Source organism: Pocillopora damicornis, chromosome 9 (genome assembly GCF_964200805.1).
Source record: "Pocillopora damicornis chromosome 9, jaPocDami1.2, whole genome shotgun sequence".
Taxonomy (NCBI): Eukaryota; Metazoa; Cnidaria; class Anthozoa; order Scleractinia; family Pocilloporidae; genus Pocillopora; species Pocillopora damicornis.
In genome coordinates, this window is record NC_142678.1 from 2,208,446 (window position 1) to 2,228,856 (window position 20,411).

The window sequence follows — 20,411 nt, forward strand, 5'->3', positions numbered from 1 at the left end:
TCACTTAAATGCAGTTGAGTCGCAAAAAATCAGCAGGCTTGTTCCCGGGATACTGATCATGAAGTGATCCCTGCTAGCATCTCTAAAGAGAGATGGATGGTGGTATGGTTAGGCTGTCCGGGAAGTTACGATTTAAGATTGATAGACGCCTGCCATTGATCTTCTAATCCGTTCACAAAAACTTTGTTGCGACGAAAACGCCTTGGCTGTAGTTGCAGCCACGCAATGTACCTGTGAACGCGTTATACCATGCTTCTTGGCTGCTCGATACAATAGTATCGCGCAGCCATAGTATATAGAAGTATAGTCATAGTACAGATTCTCCAATAGTCGCTTAAGGGTTTTTTTCGTAGGTTCCTTCTTCATTTTCGTTGGTGCATGGCATAACTGTAATCCATGTGTATTTCACCACCGCAACCATGAGGCAAATAAACATTTCTGCCTCGGACACAAACCTTTTAAAGACAGTGTAGGGGTCAAACTGGCACTTGTTACGCTACCCATGGCCTTAACTGAAATGATAAATAAGGTCTGACTACATGCCCGAAGTAGGCAATGAAAAGCGTACTAAACCCTCCAAGAGGCATGACTTTCAGACATGTAGCCGTAAAAACTCAATAACCTTCCAAAATTCATAAGCTCTGATTGTTCAACAAGCATGAGCCAATATTCGCTGGATACCACGAGCAAACTCTCGTTTGCGAGAGGAAAGGAGCATTTAGCAGAACCACGCATTACGATAAAGTAAAAACAATCCATTGCCTCAAAAATATGGAAATGACGAGGAATATTCATAAACACAGTTTTTTTAAAATTCGGGCATTACGTTTGCATATCAACATTAAACACTAACGCCTATCCGAATGAATACTGAGGTGAAAAACGATAAGTATTGAAAGTCTTATTTACACGATAATTAAATCGCCCAAATACAGGACTTGGTCAGTTCAAATATTTTATTGATGCAATTCTGAGCCGGTCTGAAATTAAGTTCATCCATTTTGGGGGGGGGGGGGGGGGGGAGTAAGAGTTTTGGAAACAAAAGTTACAAAATTTGCCACATGATGCTCTTTGTCTTTCATTTTCCTGCAATTTGATCGGTTTCTTTAAACAAACCTTGAAATCTGATTGGTTGTTTGTTTTTAGAGTAGTCTCATTGGCTGGGGAAAAGATGCGATTTAAAGAGAAAAATGGTGCGATTCGTGAATAAATCGCATCAATTAGAGCCAATCAGATTACAGGGACCACCTGTGATTTCAAAATGGGTGTAATAAAGAGTAAATCCTCGGACTTTACAGACTTTTTTACCGTTCTTGGTTTGATACGCAGTTCTTTGGGTCACCTGATACAAAAGTGGTAATGTAGTCGCCATCATCTAACTCACTCGTGAGCTCTCCCAAGTAATCACCCAGAGGAGGCATCCATTCATTAGGCTGGCCAGTGAATATCACCGAGTCGGTGTCAAAATAGAGAACTCTGGTTTGCAAGTATTCAAGGACGGTTTAGAGTTTGAGTCTGGCATGGGCTGTAGAGACGACGGCAATCACCACATTGGTCTTTTTAGGTAGGAGTGAAGTCGTCTCCTCTGGGTGGACTGACACGTGAGAAACTGGAAATGGCGCTCTGGGTCTTTCACCAGTTCCACTTGAGGCATATTGTCTCGCCGGCCAAATTTCCCACCTGTAACGATAAATCAAAGAATACCATAAGTTAGGTGCTTGGAGTAAGTATTAAGCCTTGGTTGACAAAATTAACGAGTATTTTCCCGTCACTTTCCCTTTCTACAATTTGTTTGTCAGTATAGAACGAACTCAGCATCAGCTTCACTAAGGACCATAATCCGGGATTATTCTTCATTTTTCTAGGTTCTAGCTCGATACCTACTTTTTCTTGATACTCTAGAACGTACTTACTTTTCTCAGCCTCTGTCGTACGCCAGGAGGGCCATCCGCTCGCTTCTTGTTAAATTTTTAAAAAGGTATCAATATACCCTTGACCTGTCTTAGAATTCCCAGACTTCAATCAGCCGCACGACGCGATAAACAAGCTCACATGCTTCTTGAATTTCGATGGATGGCCAGGTGCCGGAGAGGGTGCGTTCTCTGTCATTGTGTTCACACGGTGTTTTCAGGAGAAGCTCCATGACTGCCAGCTTCAATCTACGCGTCGACACGGACGAATTCTGTACAAGCTGCTCGTTGAACTGTAACACGAGATAATTCACGCTTCCAATAAGCAAACAAAGATTTCCAAATTTAACGTAGTTCACTTCGAATTTCTCGATCTATCCTAGTTTCTCAGACCGCATCCAAACAGGTTTTACTACACAGCTTCCATCTAAGACTCCCAGTGGAACGTGACGTAAAATACGTCATGTGCGGGTAACAGTGCTCAGACATATGCACGAACCCCACTTAAGTAGGGTTCGCCGAATTACACATTTTGTCCGTGTGAAGTCGTCATGAGTTTTCCGTTGGCACGATAAGGCAAGAGAGGGTGAATCTCACACTTGATCATACCGAAGAAACCAACTGGTGAGCGGTCGACCAGAGCTTCGCTTGAGAGAATTTCTGTATGGCCCAGAGGAACTTCGCAGTACTTATTGGTCCATGGGTACAGGGACGTAAAATCCACATAGTGAATTTTCTCCGCATCAGTAACTTTTCTGTACAGGCAAACGGCGTTTGTTCCATTACCGAAAAAACCCATGAAGAGGTTCTAACGGTGTGTCGTAGTTGAGGTTGGAAAGAGTATCTTTCATCTCTGGATTAGTAACTAGATGTTGATGAAATTCGCATTCCAAGAGGGTTTGCACCGTGCAACAGAGCTTCTCGACACGTTCCGTCTTTGGCACCGTTTCCCCCAACAGTTATCGCATGCTTGTCCCGTTAACAGGGTTCAGGGTGTCAGGTAAAGATCATTTAGAGCAGCCATGCCAAGCACAGCCGTTAAATTCCTAAATAATTTTCTTACTGGGGTTATATCCGTCCACATTCTTGCCATCAACCTTTTACCCAGGAAGGTAGAAACCGAAGTGATGATTCCATAATGGTTGTGGTGATGATAAGGGTAAATCCGTTTGTCTCGTTTGTGGCCCTCGTAAATAATACCTTTGAATTGTTCAGCGGAGAGAACGACGATTTGGTAGTTAGAGATGATTTCTTTAAATTTAGCGACTTCGGGAAGTCCACAGAGACCTTCGGGGACACATGCTTTCCTGTTTAGGTCATGTGCCAGGATCCCTTAGAGTGTACGCCTATGTCGTATGGTGTTCCAGTCGGGGTACTGTCCTTGCCGAGCTATTTCAGTGACCAGTGCTCGAGCTAAACAGAGATAATCTTTGTTTTTGATGCGAATGATGCATCGCTTGCTGTCAAGGAACTTGGACAGTTTGAAACCATAATATGCGTTTTCGAACAGCTCCAGTTCCACCTTGAGGTATGACAATATGTACCAGGTGAAAGTTCATATAGTAGCCTCCAAATCAACATTTTTGTGCTATTGAAGAACACTTTGCACTTGTGACATAACTCTTTCAGCGTTCAATTCGTGTCGGTGCATGAAGGGTAGTGAGATGGGATAGTCAAAAGAACGACTCGTCAAACGTGTTTCTAGTCATTTCTCCAATCATAGAATCAAATATTTCACCTAGTTGATCCAAAAAAGAACTGTTCATCCAAGTCTCAATTTATAATTTTCCTGTGCGATTGTTAACAATGCCAATTCAAGGGTAGCAAACTATGTGAAGTTTGCTCGTCACGAAAAAATAGAAAGAATTGCCCCATTTAGTATTCTAACGTAATCTGTCTACAAGCTTTTCTTGCACTGAAAAACAAACTTTTCTCCTCAAAACCGTTCAATATCACAAATTTCAGAATGCTCAGGTGTATGAATTTATCAAATGCTCTTATTGTTGTTTTCTTCTCGACTATAAAACATTCTGTTTTAAAATAGAAAGGGTACGAAGAACCCCAAAGAGAAATATGATAGACAAAATACGAATAAACTATACTATGGTGTCTAGTATGCATAACGCGGAGGAAGTAAGGCAAAGTCACGTTTTGTAGAAGTATTATGAAATAACAAGAAACTCACTTACTTCATCAGTTAACAAATAGTTGTAATCCCAGCTATCTAACGCAGCTTTTACTTGATTCTCTTCCCATGTTTCCATGGCTTGGATCGTGGCCTCATCCGTTATTTCATGATCGTCATAAAAGTTGTTTTCATCTTCGGTAGAGATTACAGGAATGCTCACTTCCGCTTGAAATACTTCTACTTCATTTGGTTCAGAGAGTAATACAGGAGAGCATAATAATTCTGGTTGAGTGTCTGGGGAACAACATAATTCATTCACGAGGTCTGTCAGCCAATACGTTGAGTTACTTTGTTTTTCATTGCGCTCGAGCAACTTTTTCTTGATAACCTCTTCCTCTTTACACTACTGTTGTATCCAGAGATTCTGGAACGGTTAAGTGGAGTTGCTCCACCACCGGCGTCATTAACATACATTTCTCGCGCCATAACTCAGTTCACAACGTTCACTTTCTTCACCGAAAGTAAATCAAATGATTAAAAATGTCCTACAATCGAAACGGCGGCGATGGGTCAAAATTGTTCACAGTCTTCAGGAAAGATGGATTGCGAATTGGTATCTCGTGAATTATTGATTTCTCTGAGGAGGTGGCGTCGTCTTTTTTCGAAATATGGACCCACTCGTACAACCGAGGAGGCGATTTCCTCGCTGAAATCCTCTGTTTCTGCAGATATTTTTTAAGTTCTGCCAAAATCATAGCGTTGAAATCGGTTCTAATTTTTTTTTTGTTCTACCATCCTTAGCTATTACCGTTCCTGAACGTTGAATTAGTTTCGCAGAATTTTCCACTTGTGTTACTTGAGGTTACAGGAGTCGCTACACAACACGATACTATACGAAATTTCCTATGGGAATCACGTTGTACAGCGATTTCTTACCAAACGTGGGTTTATTTGACAATCTACGCGCTTATCTGCCTGAAAATACCTGATCAGGTACATCACTTTGAGCACGCAGAACAAGTTTTTAATGCTGGAACGCTTCCTCCTACATTCTTCGCATCTACTTTAGCGCTAGCAAAATATCAACTCGACGAATAATCAAACATTTGAAACAAAAAGGAAGTCAATTTTGAAGATAGAAACGCTTCACGACAGTGGAAATAATTGACAATAAAATGCCGAAACCGAAGTTCGTACACGGGTAATGGGTGGTTGACTCAATGTCCGAACCTTTGCGGTTTGGTTACATCAAAAGTCACGTGACACTATACGTAACCTCTGAAGCGTAAAAGGTCAATTGTTGATTATCAAATGTTAAATAGACGATGGGTCGACATTAATTTTGCGGATCATTGCGTTTGTAGTATTATCTTTAGATAAGGAGTGTTTTCGTGCAATAATAGGGTGAATCTGTTTCGTAGATACTGTATCTTTGAATTCATTGAGTTTAAAAGCAAATGTTGGACGGGTAAAGTAAACACAAGACACACTTTAAAGTAAATTCACAAGTATTCACTTTAAAGTGGATACTAGTGAGGTCTTTCACTTTTCAGATCACGCGCCTCACTTAGGAAGTTAGCCATGCTACAAAATAGAAAAATTTATTACGATTATGGCTGACGTTTAGAATTAGTGATTATCTACACAACAAAACAATTAACTTCTTGTTGATCCGTCGTTATTGGTGCGACAAGTGTTTTAAGGGCTTACCCCGGACTATTCTCAAATCTCAATTAACTCTCTCTTGATCCGTCGCTGTTAATGTAACAGTGATTTTGAGGGCTTGCCCACCCATGTTTTTAAAGCCCAATTAACTCTTTGATGATCCGTGTCGTGATAATCTTGTAAGCGTATCGCGTGACACTTTATTTTCTAATTTAGTAATTAAGTTAAGGGTTTGATGATATTTAGGTTACGTAATATTTAAATGTGAAATTGAACGAAACGCGGTAATGGCAGACTTGTGGTAAGAATATTCGTGATATTGAAAAACAATAATGGTCTGAAATATTTAGAAAGGGAATTGCCAAGGGAAATCGAGCATGCACGTTTGGGTTGGAACATCCTGTGACATTGCGTAATGTGTCATTCGTGCCGCAAACAGTGCGTGCGTGTGTAAATTACAGAAGTGTTGATCGGCGTATGCAGTGGAACCCCTCTAACCCGGACCGTCATTAAACCGGAATCCTCTCTATACCAGACCTTTTTTCGGCCCAAAATCTCTGTCATACATTTTCTCTATTTGTAACCAAAGTAAACCGGAACCCCTCACTTTAGGAAACCGGACGCTTTTTTCAGTCTGTAATCTTTTGCTGACAAAGAAATTGACCTTGTTGAACCGGACGTAAAAGTTTTAAGCTTGCCGCAAAATCAAATCACACGTTTTTAAACGTGATTAAAATTAAAATTGTGATCATGCAGCGGTGAAATCGTAATCAGAAGTGAGAAACGCGCATTTGCTAATTACTCATTGTTCTATCGGTACGGAAGCAAAAAATCTAAAGTCGACAATTGTGCCGCTGTTGTTGAGTTGAATGAATGACAACAACAGGGGTCAGGTTAATAGACTGTCCTGTTGCGGGTGAATTCACTTGCAAAAAGACACGAAGTAGCAAACATCAGTATGTCTGAGAGACCAGCGAAACGCCAAAGAATCGAGTTATCGTTAGAGAAGAGAGTTGAGTCGATCAAATACGCGGAATCAGTGCCTAAACCCACACTGATCGCTCTAAGCAGTAAATTTGGGATCGGTAAATCAACTGTGGGTGATATTTTAGAGAAGAAAGAATGTTGCGAATGCCAAAATACCAGGCTGTTCTTCGCATACTTCACGGTTTATTTTCCCTTAGCTACTGTATTCACTGATCACGTTCCGATTTATTGATAGAAGATAATATTTCTTGGCCGGTTTTTCTTTTATCACTGACGCGCGACACACCTTTAATCCTAGACAACGATGACATATGGGCTGATTAATTGGTTCTACTGTCTATATTGAACTCACATGAAAAGAGATCACATAAGGCTAATCACTTATCTTACTAAATGTCACACAATACAGCTAGAAATATCTCGACACAAGAAGTCTACAAGGCCGAGTGCGGAAAAACAGCAACCCCTAACAAGAAGCGTTCCAACAAATAACCTCTGCAAAAACTTTTTCCCTTTTTGCAATTCTCCTTCGTTTCAGTCGGACTACCAAAAGTAAGGTGACGAAGGTGGGAATGACATCATTAAGGCCGAATTGCTAGGAAAGTTCAAAGAAACAGAAAGGTCGTCCACTTCATTGATGATAGTCAGCTCCTTTAACAGAGTTTAGTACAGTTGGAAGTGTCTCAAAGTAACTCTGAAACAAAACAAAGGATAATGCTCATTTGATTGAAAGTTGAACTGAAGGAATTGAAAATAGCTCACAGTGCGTCAACTGAAGCTGAGGCCAAACAAAGACAAAGACAACCAATCTGAGGGAAGAACTGAGATATGGGATTCAAACATTGTTGGATTAAGCGAGTCACAAATTACAAATTAATGAAATTTCAGCTTGTTTGTTGACCGCTGATACATTACATCCTAAAATGTTAGAATGTATTGCCAGTTTTAATAACTACTTCCTGCGAAAGCCTCCAGATTCAGTAAACGCATTGTAACGAACCATCGAAGGAAATTCTAATCGAATAGGAGCATCTTGAAATGACCCTTGTACGCGAACGTTCGCACCACAAAAATTCTTTGATTTTGCTCTGATTCCGGTCTTAAGTCCGATTTATATCATCAAAGGCCGGGTTGTTCGAAACCCCATCAAAGCTTTGCCAGGAAAAAGTGCTATTGAAAATATATGACGCCGTAGCGATAAGCAGATTCATCACTTTTTTTTCCGCCAAATGGCAAGAGCCTTATCACAATAACTCTTTGCCTGTTCAAGATCCGCCATCTGATGATACACACGGGAAAGATCACCGAAAGTGCTGGCGACACAATCATTCTCAGGACCCAACTTTTTGAGGTACAAATGAGAAGCACTTTCGTAACATTCTTTTGCTTGTTGAAGATCACCTAACTCGCTGTTCAAAGAGCCTAGGTTGCTATAAACATGTGCCACTTTCAAATGATTTCTTCCTGGCTTCGCTAAGTAGATGGACAGAGCGCATTGATAACACTCCTTGGCTTGATGAAAGTCACCCTGTTCAGAGTGCACAAGGGCGATGTCGTTTAAAGTTGTTGCCACTTGCACACTGTCGTTCCCGAAGTTTTTACGACGGATGGCTAGGGCCTTAACATGATAATCTTTTGCCTTCTCCAAGTCACCAGAGGTACGAAACAAAACAGCCATGTTATTATACAAAGATGCAATTTTTGGATTCTCGGGATCGAATGTTTTTAAATAAATTTGAAGGGCGCGCTCAAAATGCATCTCTGCAGTTCTCAGGTCACCCATGTTATGAAGAACAAGACCTAAACCACTGTAAATAGTAGCGACGTCAACATGTCCAGGTCCGAGCTTTTTAAGTCCCAACTCTAAAGCTCGTTTGTAAGACTCGCTCGCCCGCTCAAATTCCCCCATCTCATTGTCAACAAAACCCAAATTGTAATAAGTCTGTGCCACATCTGGGTGTTCAGAGCCTTCAAACTTCAGGTAAATGTCTAAGACGCTTTGATAAAGACGTTTGGCCTCTTGCAGGTTTCCCAGGTCGCAGTTTACTTTCGCAAGTGCTCTCGCAGAATTGGCTACACTAACATACTCGGGTCCTCTTAATTTAAGAAAACCATCGTACGCAAGTTCATAATACTTCTTGGCTTCATACAGTTCACCCATCTTGCTGTGCAAAAAGCCTAAGTTACTATTCAGTGTTGCAGAATAATTGTGATCAGGACCAAGCTTTCTGTGAAAAATGGATATTGCAAGAGCGAAAAATTCCTTAGCTTGGATTAGGTCACCTAACTCACAGCACACAAGGCCAAGGTCATTGTAGCAGGTTGCCACATCAACATTCTCAGGGCCAAGCTTTTTCATACGAATATACAATGCACGATTAATGTACTCTTTAGCCTGTTCCAAATCACCAGTTGCACGGAAAACATTGCCTAATTCCTTGTAAGACGTGGCAACATCGACATGTTCAGGTCCCTCTTCTTTTAAGTAAATGGCCAAGGCACGTTGGTGGTATTCTTTAGCTTGTGTCAAGTCATGCAACGCACAGAAAAGGGCACCCAAGGTGTTGTAACTTCTTGCCACTTCCACATGCTCGGGACCAAGGGCATTCTGCTGAATTTTTAAAGCCCTCAAAAGGTAATCCAAGGCCTTTGGCATTTCATTCATCTTTTGTAGAACTGAACCTATGCAACTGCATGCAGCTGCAACTTCTAAATGCTGTGGTCCAAATACTTTCGAAAAGGTTGCTAAAGCACTTTCATAATAAGAAAGGGCCTCGCTAAAATCACCCAAATGTACGTCTACACTTGCAATTAACGACTTGATTTTTGCTTCATCCATCTCTTCCCTACTGATCGTCAGTGATAACGCCAATTGAAAGTACCTTTTTGCTGACACCAATCTACCTTTACTCTCGCACAGTTTACCACATTTTGTAACAGAACTATGAGGAATGGCTGGCGTGATGTTTAGGAAGTTTAAGTCCAGAATGGAAATTTCCGTGATGATAGCCTCGAGGTGTGGAACAATGTTGTCAAGCAAGTCATCCATAGGACTATCTCCTAGAACCTGACAAAATGCTCGCAAAGCTCCTCGAACGGATTCTGAGATGTCTGTGGGAAGAGACTTCTTGACAAATCCTTTCACCGCCTCATGCACAATCTGATGAACTCGAACATAGGTACCGTTCTCCGCCTCATGAAATAATAGCAAAGAGCTCTTTTTCATCTTCCATGTAATTGCGTCTTTGTCTTCACACTTATCATCAATGTTCATTAAGTAATTAACAATTACGTTTACACTCAGTGGTCGTGGTGCACACACAGAGAGGAAGATTAACACGTGCTTTAAGATTGTGTCGGATGCCATGGCTTTTCTTACGGCAATTGTTACTGCTTCGGTCATGGATCTTCCATAGCTTGGGTTGGTCTTTGAAAGGTTCATTTCAGTGCTAGCTCTGACGCCGCTTTTTAGTTTCGCAAGGAAGTCATTCCAGTCAAAACTCTTGGTAACACTACGTAAGTCTCCGACATAAATGCCAGCGCCTGCCAAAGCAAGGGGCTGAAAATCTAACGCCCGTGCTACTTCGCCCGCAATCTCACAGTCCATGATTCCAGAGAGCTGTTGCAACAAAAGCCTGGCATCGACAGGATGCATACCTTTAGTGATGGAGATATGTTCGATGGAAGAGCTTCTTAAAGGGATAGACGCAGTGTCCTGAGTTGTCACTAGCATCTGCCCCCTTGCCCACTGTTCATCCCCTGCACTTGGCAAATGGACATGGACATTAGATCCGATTGTGACATCGTCAACCACCAACAGCCACGAATTGTAATGCGTAATCTTTGCGCTTATTAAGGTCTTGAGATTTGAAATCTTCTCGTCTGTGTTTAAATCCTCAGCGTTCGTAATGTTCGTCAATGTATACTCTGCACATTTGCAATTTCGAGCGAGAGAGATGTACGATGCCAAAAGTTGTTTTGTGTTTTGAGCATTTAATGTCATTACAAATGAAGAAGCGACAGACTCTTGGACTTCTTCGTAGAACCGCTTACCAGCTAAACGGGCCAGCTGTGATTTTCCACTTCCAGGATTTCCCGACAAATACAGGCATGTTAGGGTGTTTTCATTTGCACACTTAAGTCGATTAAGCTTTTCCATTATTTCCGCAACTTCAAAGTCTCTAGGTGAAATTTCGTGTGAAGGAGGAGGAGGGAGGGTGCAAAATGGACTGACATCGCAGAGTAGTTGACTTTGAAGTGAGTCTCGCTCGTCCATAACAGCCTGTAATAGCTTCTCTTTCTCTTCCAGTTCCAGTCTGAGATCGTCGACCTTCTTGCAGACACGTTGCAGCTCTTCGGTAGAAAAACTGGTTTGATTTTTTATTTCTCGAATACTATTAGTGTCAAGACCGAGTGCTGTAAATGCATTTTCAACTTTAGCAATAACATTGCTAACTCTAACATCCGAGAGGCATCCTTGTGGCACGTGGGCAAACTCGCAAGAGCGGAAGTGTCTCAGAAAATCCACATTACTGCGAACAATTGGATTAAGATCGCAGATAGCATCAGAGTAGAGGATGGCATGAAACAGCATGACAGAATCCCATTCAGCTGTGTCACCTCTAACCATCGCTTTCAAAATACGGCAATTTTTTAGTCGGTTACGTTCAGATTCCAAGCGAAAAAAGTCCATTCCATTTTTACTTGAATCTTTCCATTCTCCCAGTGTTGTTTTGTAGCGTTTGTCCCATTCTTGTTTGAAAATTGTCCGCATACCTTCGGTCATTATATCAGTGACAACAAAACAAATTCTGTAGTAGTTTAACCGCTCTGAAGTGTACGTTACTGCCATTGTCAACTTTGGTCAAGTCCTTTACTTTTTGACACGTCTGTGCTAAAAATAACAATAAAATTTCCTTACTTTCAACATTTATCGCTTATCTGTTTAGTACTCTCGACTCTCATACACATTTTTGTTGCAGTTAAATTTTCCCTTCAACTCCTCAAATTGGTTTGCTAGATCTTAGAGCAGAATTACAAAACCAGCACTCAGAGGGGAAGAAGAGGATAAAGGAGCATTCAACACAATGTCAAACCTTAATAAGGGCGATAGTCCGTAAATGTCGGACCAGGTCAGACAGGCAGGTCCACCGATTTGGCTCAAATTTTGCATGTAAACTTGGTTAGGGTTCTAATCCCAAAATGAATATTTTAAGGATATGGTATACCTTCGCGGGTGTCCTTCGCAAAAAGAAAGGAAAGAAAAAAACCGCCTTATTTGAAGCATAACTACCATAACTATAACTCAATGGAAAGGTTTATGAAATGTAATATTCGGCAAAAAATTATTTCGTTTTAGCTTGATCTTATTGTAAACCGAATGGGGCGCGACGATGCGAAATGAATTATGTTTGTTCGAGCGAATTAATCGCATATCAAATTTGACCGCACAAATGAAACTTCTGCACAATCTCAGTCCTGGGGGGTTGGTCTTTAAAACTGTGTGGGGATTTTTCGATACTCTTATTAGTTGCTTTGCAATTTATCTGTTAAGTTTGCTGATCAAAATTTTACCGATACGCATTGCGTCGGAGGCCATTGCGGGAGATCCATTTAAAAAAACGGAATTACCCCACGTGGGTTTTTAGGTTGGTACATTGAGCCTTCGGACCAAATTTCAAGGCATCCTTAACGTTTACATACCCTATTAATTAGTTCAAAAAACGCACATTTACGTAAAAACGAAGTAGGTTTTTTTCGCTTCCAAAGTTTTCTCATCAATTCACGCCTTTGAGTGACAACATGTCAAGTTACGTTAATCTTCTGAAGAACACGAAATGCCGACCGCCAATAGAAACACAGAAGCGTCCATATTTTGTGGGTAATTAGCTACCAGCTACCTGTGACGATAGACCTTTAGTTCAATTCTGCTGAACGACAATTTGATTTCAACTCTTTTTATTTTTTCAAATTAAGAGCAGCTTGAGCACGCCGCGGGAAAACTTAATGGTTGTTGATCAAGTGCGAGCGACGAAGATTGCCTAAACCAAAAGCCCTAACTCGTTTCGGTGAGATTCTTACGCCTTTCCGAGTCGAATTTCTCTACTTCTTGTGCTGACAGCCAGGCTTCTTTTTTTACTTTCACCCATGAACTCTTCTCTCTTTTATCTTTCTCCATTCACACTCTAATTTTAAACACAGACAGATCTCCATGTATAACCGAAATCAGGTGATCTTTACGCGATTGGAACTCAAGGATCAGGATGCTTTGCCCCAAGAAACACTTCGGGAGTCATATATGTTGACATGCCATAATTGGCTATTCACACTTCGGTGGGCCAAAGAATTCAGTTCGAAAATACGTTTTTTTAAATAACACGTGCGCGTATCAATACTTTACCAAAATTTTTCTTGGAAACTATAGTTAAGATGATAATGCTTAGTTCGACATTAAAAGAAAAATGAAAAATGGCTCTGGAAGGTCTACCGTATCCTTAAGATTGAAATTTACTTTTTGCGGGAAATTATGGCTCACAGCCATTTGGAGCCCGTCCCGGATATGGAAATGAGGCTGACCAAGAGCAACGCCTGGGCTTCTCTTCCTTTCTCATATTTTTACCGACTTTTACTATAAAAATAGTCAGTAGTTTATTTTGTAAAAAATATAAAGGGAGGGTGGAAACGCGCCATTCAATTTACTAAGTTTTAGGTGTTTTAAGATCCCCGGGAAAAAGTGAGCTCAGAGGTTTGTAGCACTGTTGATATGTCGAGTTAAAACAATTTGTTACTTGTCATAGGTTATTTTCAGCAGAAAATTCAGAGCTGGGCAATTTTTAATGCGCTCCCACACCGCCCAGTGGAATTTGATAAGGTTCCACATTAACGACGCAATCGTTATAAAAGCGATCCGGTGCATTTCGGTTCAAAAAATTCGACTTCTTTTAAACTATGGACATTAATTTTTTTTAACTCTAAAAGTAATCGAAACCACCTTGATTTTCCGAAATATCGAAAAATTTCGTTTTTCTCGAGTAAATATCGCTTCTAATCAGCACTCAAAGGCCCATTTTTGACAGCACCGATCAACAAATCGCCGTGCTCGTCTTTTCACACAACTCTCGTTTAAGAAATTTTTTGCTTCGCTGTTTAGATCTATTCTTCATGAGAACAAATCAAGTCAGTTTTTTTAACGGTTTTTGACACTGAAAATAATTTTTCAGTTTGTTACGTACTTTGCCTTTGCTGCTATGACCGTAAATATGCAACTTTAAATCTTAATTTATTCAGGTAAACAACGTTTCTTTGTTACCTCCTAGCAATCGAAAAGAGAGCACTCACAGGGAATCCAGAAAAACACGTCATCTTGTTTACCACGATGACAAACCACATCCTATTTCATCATACAAACATCAAGTCGTTATAAAATTGTCAGAAATAAAACATTTCACGAAGAAAACAAAAACCGTTTAAAAAGAAAAACTTACGTGTGTTGTTTTCATAAAGGTCGATCTAAATATGCGATGCAAAAACATCCTTCAATAGTTTTGTGAAAAGACGATAACAGGAATTTGAGCCTCTTTTGATGATCGGCGCTGTCAAATATGGGCCTTTGAGTGTTGATTAGAAGCAATTTTAGCTCGGGAGAAATTAATTTTTCGATATTTCGGAAAACCAAGGTGGTTTCGATTACTTTCAAACTAAAACAAATTCATGTACAAAGTTTGAAAGAAGTCGATTTTTTTGGACCTAAATGCACCGGACCGCTTTTAAAGAGACTGCGTCTTAAATGCCCGGGAACCTTGATAGATGTTTTAGAAACTAACAAATTGTTCTAACTCGACATAGCAACAGTGCTACAAACCTATGAAATTAAGGTATTTTTCAGGTATCTTAAAACACCAAAAACTGAGTAAATTAAATGACACTTTAAAACGCCTCCCTTTACATTTTTCTACGAAATTTACTATTCAAAGCACAGAGGAAAAGTTGCAGATTTGTTTTATAATAAATATGATACTATAAATAATATAATAAAAAAGATACAAATATGATAAAGCAAAGGAAGCTCAGGCATTGAAAAGTTGCTCTTGGTCAGCCTCGTTTCCATGTCTGAGACGCCCTAAATTTCAATCTTAAAATATCCATTTCGTGATTAGAACTCCTAACATGCAAAACTTGAGCCAAATATGTGAACCCACCTGTTTGACCTGGTCCGACATTTACGGACTATCGCTCTTAAGGTAATTCGTACCTCTTCATCTGTCTATTTATTGGAAAACAGTACCGAGTCTCGGAATGCGCGCGCGCTTAATCGCCTGATTACTTGCTTTTTTTGGCGCAGTACAGGATGCACAGTGCAATACTGAGGAATCACCTTAAGTAAAGCATAGCCTTTTTCCGTTTGTTTTTTTGGTCTTGTTTTCGTTTTTTGTCTTTGTTTTATTTTTTTTGGTGCATTTGTGTTGGGAAATGGAAATAAACTGAACATATATTTGACCTGTGGCAGAAAGATCAACACAGATTTATATTCCCTGACACCAATGACCAAACAACATTGCTTAAGCAAGCTAGAAAAAACAATACATTTGCTTAGGTCTAATCATATAATACAATAATTTTCTCATTTCTTCAAATATTCCATAATAATAACTTTCTCTACATAATCAATAAAAGTCACTTTTCCTTCAGCAAATTATACGATATTCCTTTCCACTTTATCACCTTCATCATACTACCAACTGATCTAACTTTGCCACATTCCAAAAAGAGGACAACTTCCAGATTTGCTTAGAACCTTGTATTTTGTCTTCATAAGCAGTACTTTGACATTTGAAAGTCCTATTTCTTTCTGCCTGACTCACAGAATGGACTCAAAAATATTTTATCTATTAGTTCAATCCTTTTCTAAGTCATGGAAGAAGTTAGAATGGAGAAAGGAGAGGACTACAAGAAATGACATGCTCTCTGTTCACGACTGACTCACCATCAACACTCTCCTTGTGCTTGCCTCATGCTTGTCCAGACTCCCCTATTGTGCAGGCTAATTTCTGCTTGATTGACTCTGGTCAAAACCTCTATTTGACAAGTGCACTGCATGCAGAAAACAGATACAGTGATTAGTGCTAAGGGCTGAAAAAGTTGCTGGCCAACAGTCAATGTCCAGTCAAATATAGGTTTTGTCTGATCCACTCCTTAGATGGCCCAACATTTTGATCAGTTTTTTTATGAAGACATAAAAAGAATACTTTTATTCTGAGTGAAGTTCAGGTTTTAAAACAGCTACATCATTTTTCCCCCGTAGAGGGGGAAAAGGCCTGCATGTAAAATATAAGTAAGAGGGGGGAGGGGGGTTGATTTACTGAGGTATAACTTAATGGATAGTTGACTGGCCAAAAATAGATTGTATCTGAGAAAGTATGTTTGACCGCACGTCACCAGGGGCAGCAAGGAAATTATTTCAAGCCTTAGTGTTGTTACCGCAAAAAGGTGCCAAATTTAAGGATGGAGGCTCTTTAATCACCACAAAATAAATTGGTGCCACAACGTTTGAATCAGGCTTAAAAAGTTGCTTCCCTACAAAACAATGTTTCTAAGTTCAAAATGCTACTGTTCCCCTATACCACTTCTTCTACGAGCTGCTAATCGTGCTGGTTTGAATTTGGACGGATTATGATGACGCATATATTCTTTATAGCGCCCCCGTAGTCCTACCATCGTCAGCCATGTTTGTTTTGAAACCATCGATCTCGTTCCCAGGATCCTGTCTTAAGAGAACCTACAGCGCATGCGTCCTCGATTTTCTACCGGATCACGTGGGCTTTTGCAGCCAATAACAATCTAGCGACGAACGCGTCATGCAAAAGCGCACTTTTTGATTTTACATTCCAACGTGAACGAGTAAGCTTGCTCTTCGATCAGAATTTTTGTTGTAGTTTTCACCTTTTGTGCTTTATTAAGGGTGTTAGGTGAAGACGAAATTCGGCACATCTTTCACGATGAAGAAGAGGAAATTCAAGCTAGTGATATTGTAAGCGCCCTTTGGCTTCCAAATGGCCAGTTTTATGATGCCAAGGTGCTACAGAAAGGAGGTAAGTTCCATTTTACTGCGCTTATAAGTGCGACCAGAAGTCAATACTTTGCTTTCCAAAGAGGGCCATCTCTATTTCATTCTTTTGGAGCCGCAGGTTTCAGTCATCTTAGGAAAAGTAATTGTCGTGTACAAGTGTTATTAAATAAATAGATTAAATACAGTGCTAGCAAGCAAAACTCAAGTGTGTCTTTGTAACAATCAACATGTAAAAATCATATGAAAGTGAGCAAAGTAGTATTATGTATTACATGTTAGTTTTATAAAAAAAATCACCGTTTCCAAAATCTCTTCACAGTTGACAAGAATGAGCTCATGAGAGAAAGACTGCAACTAGAGAAGGCTAAAAAGAACAAAGAGAAAACAACAAAAACCACTCAAGATCCAAAAGTCCAACAAAAGAGAAAGAATCCTAAGGACTCTGCATATCAACAGAAAAACAAGAAAAAGACAAAAGTTCAATCACAGAGTGGTAGAGAGATGCAACAAAAGGAAAAAGAAAAGGAAGAAAAGAAACAGAAAAAAGATGAGGAACAAACAAGGCAAAAATTTCTACTGGAGGCAAGGAAAGCTCAAGCAACAAAGAGATGGTCCTCCACCAACTCAGAACTTACAATTGTTTCCCCTTTAAACACTTCACCGAGCAAACAGACCTTCAACACATCTGACTTCACCATCCCACCAAGCCTTGCCTCCATCACCACATGCGGATCACTAAGCAAACCATCAGCCATCGGCTGACCCAACAACACCAGCTCCAAAAGCAGTTAAAACTCCAGCAAGAATAAATACATGTGTTTTGGTCAAATCGTCCAACAACACCAGCTCACCACACAGATGAAACTCCTAGAAGACAGACTCAGTCAATGCATCCAACACCATGTACAACTCGCCAAACAAATGAAACTCCAGCAAGGAAAAATACTTCATCAAAGAACACCTCTGAACCAAGAAGGGGCTTGCATTTCCAGAGTACTTTGGTTATGACTGACAGCAGTGAAAATGAAAGTGATGAGGAGTGTGATGCAACAGACTTTGGCTCCAGTGCCAGCTGTTGCAAGCAACAGAAACTGGAAAATGAAGCTTTGAGAAAGCGACTAGAAAAACTATACAAGAGGCTTAACATTGCACGTAAGTCTTTTTAAATTATATAATGACTTCCTATCTAAAAGTCATTAATTTTGTCTCTGGTTAACATCAGAGCAATTTAGCAATAATTATATTGTTGTACTGCACACATTTCTTTTGTAAGTTCTATCAGTCACATAAGATCAGATCAAATACACACAGAACTACAAATAAATGTCATAATCAAAGTTAACACAAATAAATGCCAGGGCTGTTCACTAAAATTTTATCTAACAGACCAGCTTTTATTTGAGCCTACTGTTACATTAAGAAAATATCTGATGGTAGTTTCTTGAATTCAATGTTTAAATCAAGTTTGACTTAATGTATTTAATATCCTCCAATGGTTTTAAGTGTTTGAAGTAGGTAAGCACAATTTAAATATTGTTAAAAAATGTGTCGTAACAAGAAGTTTGACAACTTAAATTTTTATGTTGTCTTGCAGTAAAGGCAAAGACAGTCAAGGAGGTGGTAAAAAACAGACCAGTGGCTGGCATTCTGGACGCAGCATTGGCTGTCGAGTATAAGGTAATTCATTATTTGTCTGTTCTGCATGCCATCAAGATAAATTAAATTGCACAATCTGGATTGCTCACTTTACATCTGACTGCTACCACACATCTCAGTCAAGCTTTCTTAGTTGTTTCTTTGACCACTGGTTGATTAGAATAACAACTTCATATAATAAGGACTGAAAGGAGTGGCTGGAGAGGACTAAAAAATATGTTTTCTCTAGATTGTTGCATACAGACCAAGGGAAAGTATTTCTCTTCAGTCCAACCAAACTAGCCTAAGTACCTGTTAGAGCTTCACTTAGGACTGCAGTGTTACAAATTAACTGTACAACTGTTGTTGTTTTTTATTTACAGATGGTTGAAGTAATGGAGGGATCAGGGGTATACTGGTACTCCCACCAGCGGGCATATTGCTCCGCATTTAAGCATTGGGCGGGCTACATCAATGCTGCTATAGATATATTTTTTAACAAAGAAATACTTGCTGCCTCTTCTGCAATGGGGAATGAAAAAAAAGAGCAAGAATGGAAGTAGCCATCAGCCATTAAATCCCCTTATCATCCAAGCTCTTATTGGTAGGTTTAACTAAATGCAGATACAGTATGCCTTTTTATGAAAAGGTAGAGTCATGCAGTTGATTTAAGATTAAAGTTTTACTTTTTTAAAAGGTTTTTACAACTGGTATCTGTATGTTGAACTGACAGAAGAGTATTTTTAGTGGAGTTAATACATTTTGACCCATCCACACAAGTAAATGTTTTTTCAAAAGCTGCTATACTCACAGATCCACAATAAAAACTTCACTTTTTAAAACTTTTGATGAAAGTATAGATTTCTTATTATTTGTTTCAATCAGTGTAATGCCATTGCCTAACATGAACCCAGTCGAATGGGGAGCTCAAGAAATGGCTCTAGACTAGGAACCTTTTTTGCTGTAGCACTCAATATTTCACAAGTTTGGCTCCTACCTTTCACCTTTTGGCTTTTTAGTCTCTTTCTTTTCTTTCTTAATGCATCAAAAATCCAAGTTTTTAAATGAAAACACAATACAAATGTGGACCCAGACATCTTAATTTACTGATAATGCATAAGTAAGTTACAGGTTTGAGAACATGCTTCACTCTGCCAATTCCTAATTCAAAGCAAACTTTAAACAGATGTAATTTTTGTAATCTTCCTTCAGGCAAGGTTTGCTCCAAGTTCAATAAAGATGTCCCCACACCAAGCCAGATTGTCCAAAAAATCAACATGAAATGTGTAGAAGCAAGGCGGCCACCAAGAACCAGACAAGAGTAATGGCTGTGATTTGAGTAAAAGGACACAGTTGATGTGATTTCATTGTCTTGCTTTATTTAGGTTCCCACACAATTAGACCATTGGGTTTTTGAAGTGATTTTCAGTTCAGGACAATGCAATTTTGCTGCAGTAATAACTACTGTTACAGTGTGACATGCCTTATGTTGTATTTAATTATTATATTAATTATATAATTATATTTTGCAATTCTTCAATGTTTTACAAGAGACACAACCCAAACATTTTTCTTCATGGTTGCTAGTTTTGTTGACAGTTTGTTAAGTATGTAATATCCATTGAGGACAGGGTATAGAATTTGTGTGGAGAGTATATTAAGTATTTTTTTGATTGTCTAATGTATTAAATATATGCAAAGAATGCAAAACTGTGGTTCCTGTTTCCATGTTCCGAAGGCTCCTGATATCTCAAATACTTTTAGGAAAAATTGTTAAAATAGTTGGAGTTCAAGGTAACCACAAATAAGTTACTTTTGAAAATAGTAAGAGGTTTTAGGTATCAGTGAGTAAGCTCTGTTTTGAAGAAAACCTTAAACACAAATAATTTTGAGCATTGCAATAATTTTGAGATTGACTACTGGTACATTTTGATCTCAGGACTGCATGAGCATTATATTTCCTCCCCACATTCCATAAGCATGCAGGTACGTCCTTAAGGAAAAATCTGTGCCATAGAAT

General features: G+C 39.4%; 1 protein-coding gene and 1 pseudogene across 3 annotated transcripts; one reads left to right on the forward strand and one right to left on the reverse strand.

The window, feature by feature from the left end:
• Positions 1-6,859: 6,859 nt before the first annotated feature.
• LOC149039608 (uncharacterized) lies at positions 6,860-15,797 on the reverse strand. 2 transcript variants are annotated; one of them, XM_089181969.1, is made up of 2 exons: positions 15,674-15,797; positions 6,860-11,584 (listed from the first exon to the last, which is right to left on the reverse strand). In XM_089181969.1, the coding sequence occupies exon 2, from the start codon at positions 11,540-11,542 to the stop codon at positions 7,901-7,903; it is 3,642 nt and encodes a 1,213-aa protein (XP_089038095.1). In that variant the 5' UTR covers positions 11,543-11,584; positions 15,674-15,797; the 3' UTR covers positions 6,860-7,900. The 2 variants fall into 2 exon arrangements, with proteins under 2 accessions (XP_089038095.1, XP_089038096.1); XM_089181970.1 differs by having other exon boundaries at positions 6,860-11,579; positions 15,674-15,784.
• Positions 12,493-20,101, forward strand: LOC149039609 (uncharacterized; annotated as a pseudogene). Its single transcript, XR_016179914.1, has 7 exons — positions 12,493-12,571; positions 16,623-16,778; positions 17,076-17,513; positions 17,576-17,908; positions 18,351-18,433; positions 18,775-18,995; positions 19,604-20,101. The product of XR_016179914.1 is annotated as an uncharacterized LOC149039609 (transcript).
• The last annotated feature ends 310 nt before the right edge of the window (positions 20,102-20,411 follow it).

Coding starts and splice junctions, on each gene's coding strand:
- LOC149039608 (XM_089181969.1), bottom strand. CDS start 11,542: ATGGCAGTAACGTACACTTCAGAGCGGTTAAACTACTACAGAATTTGT.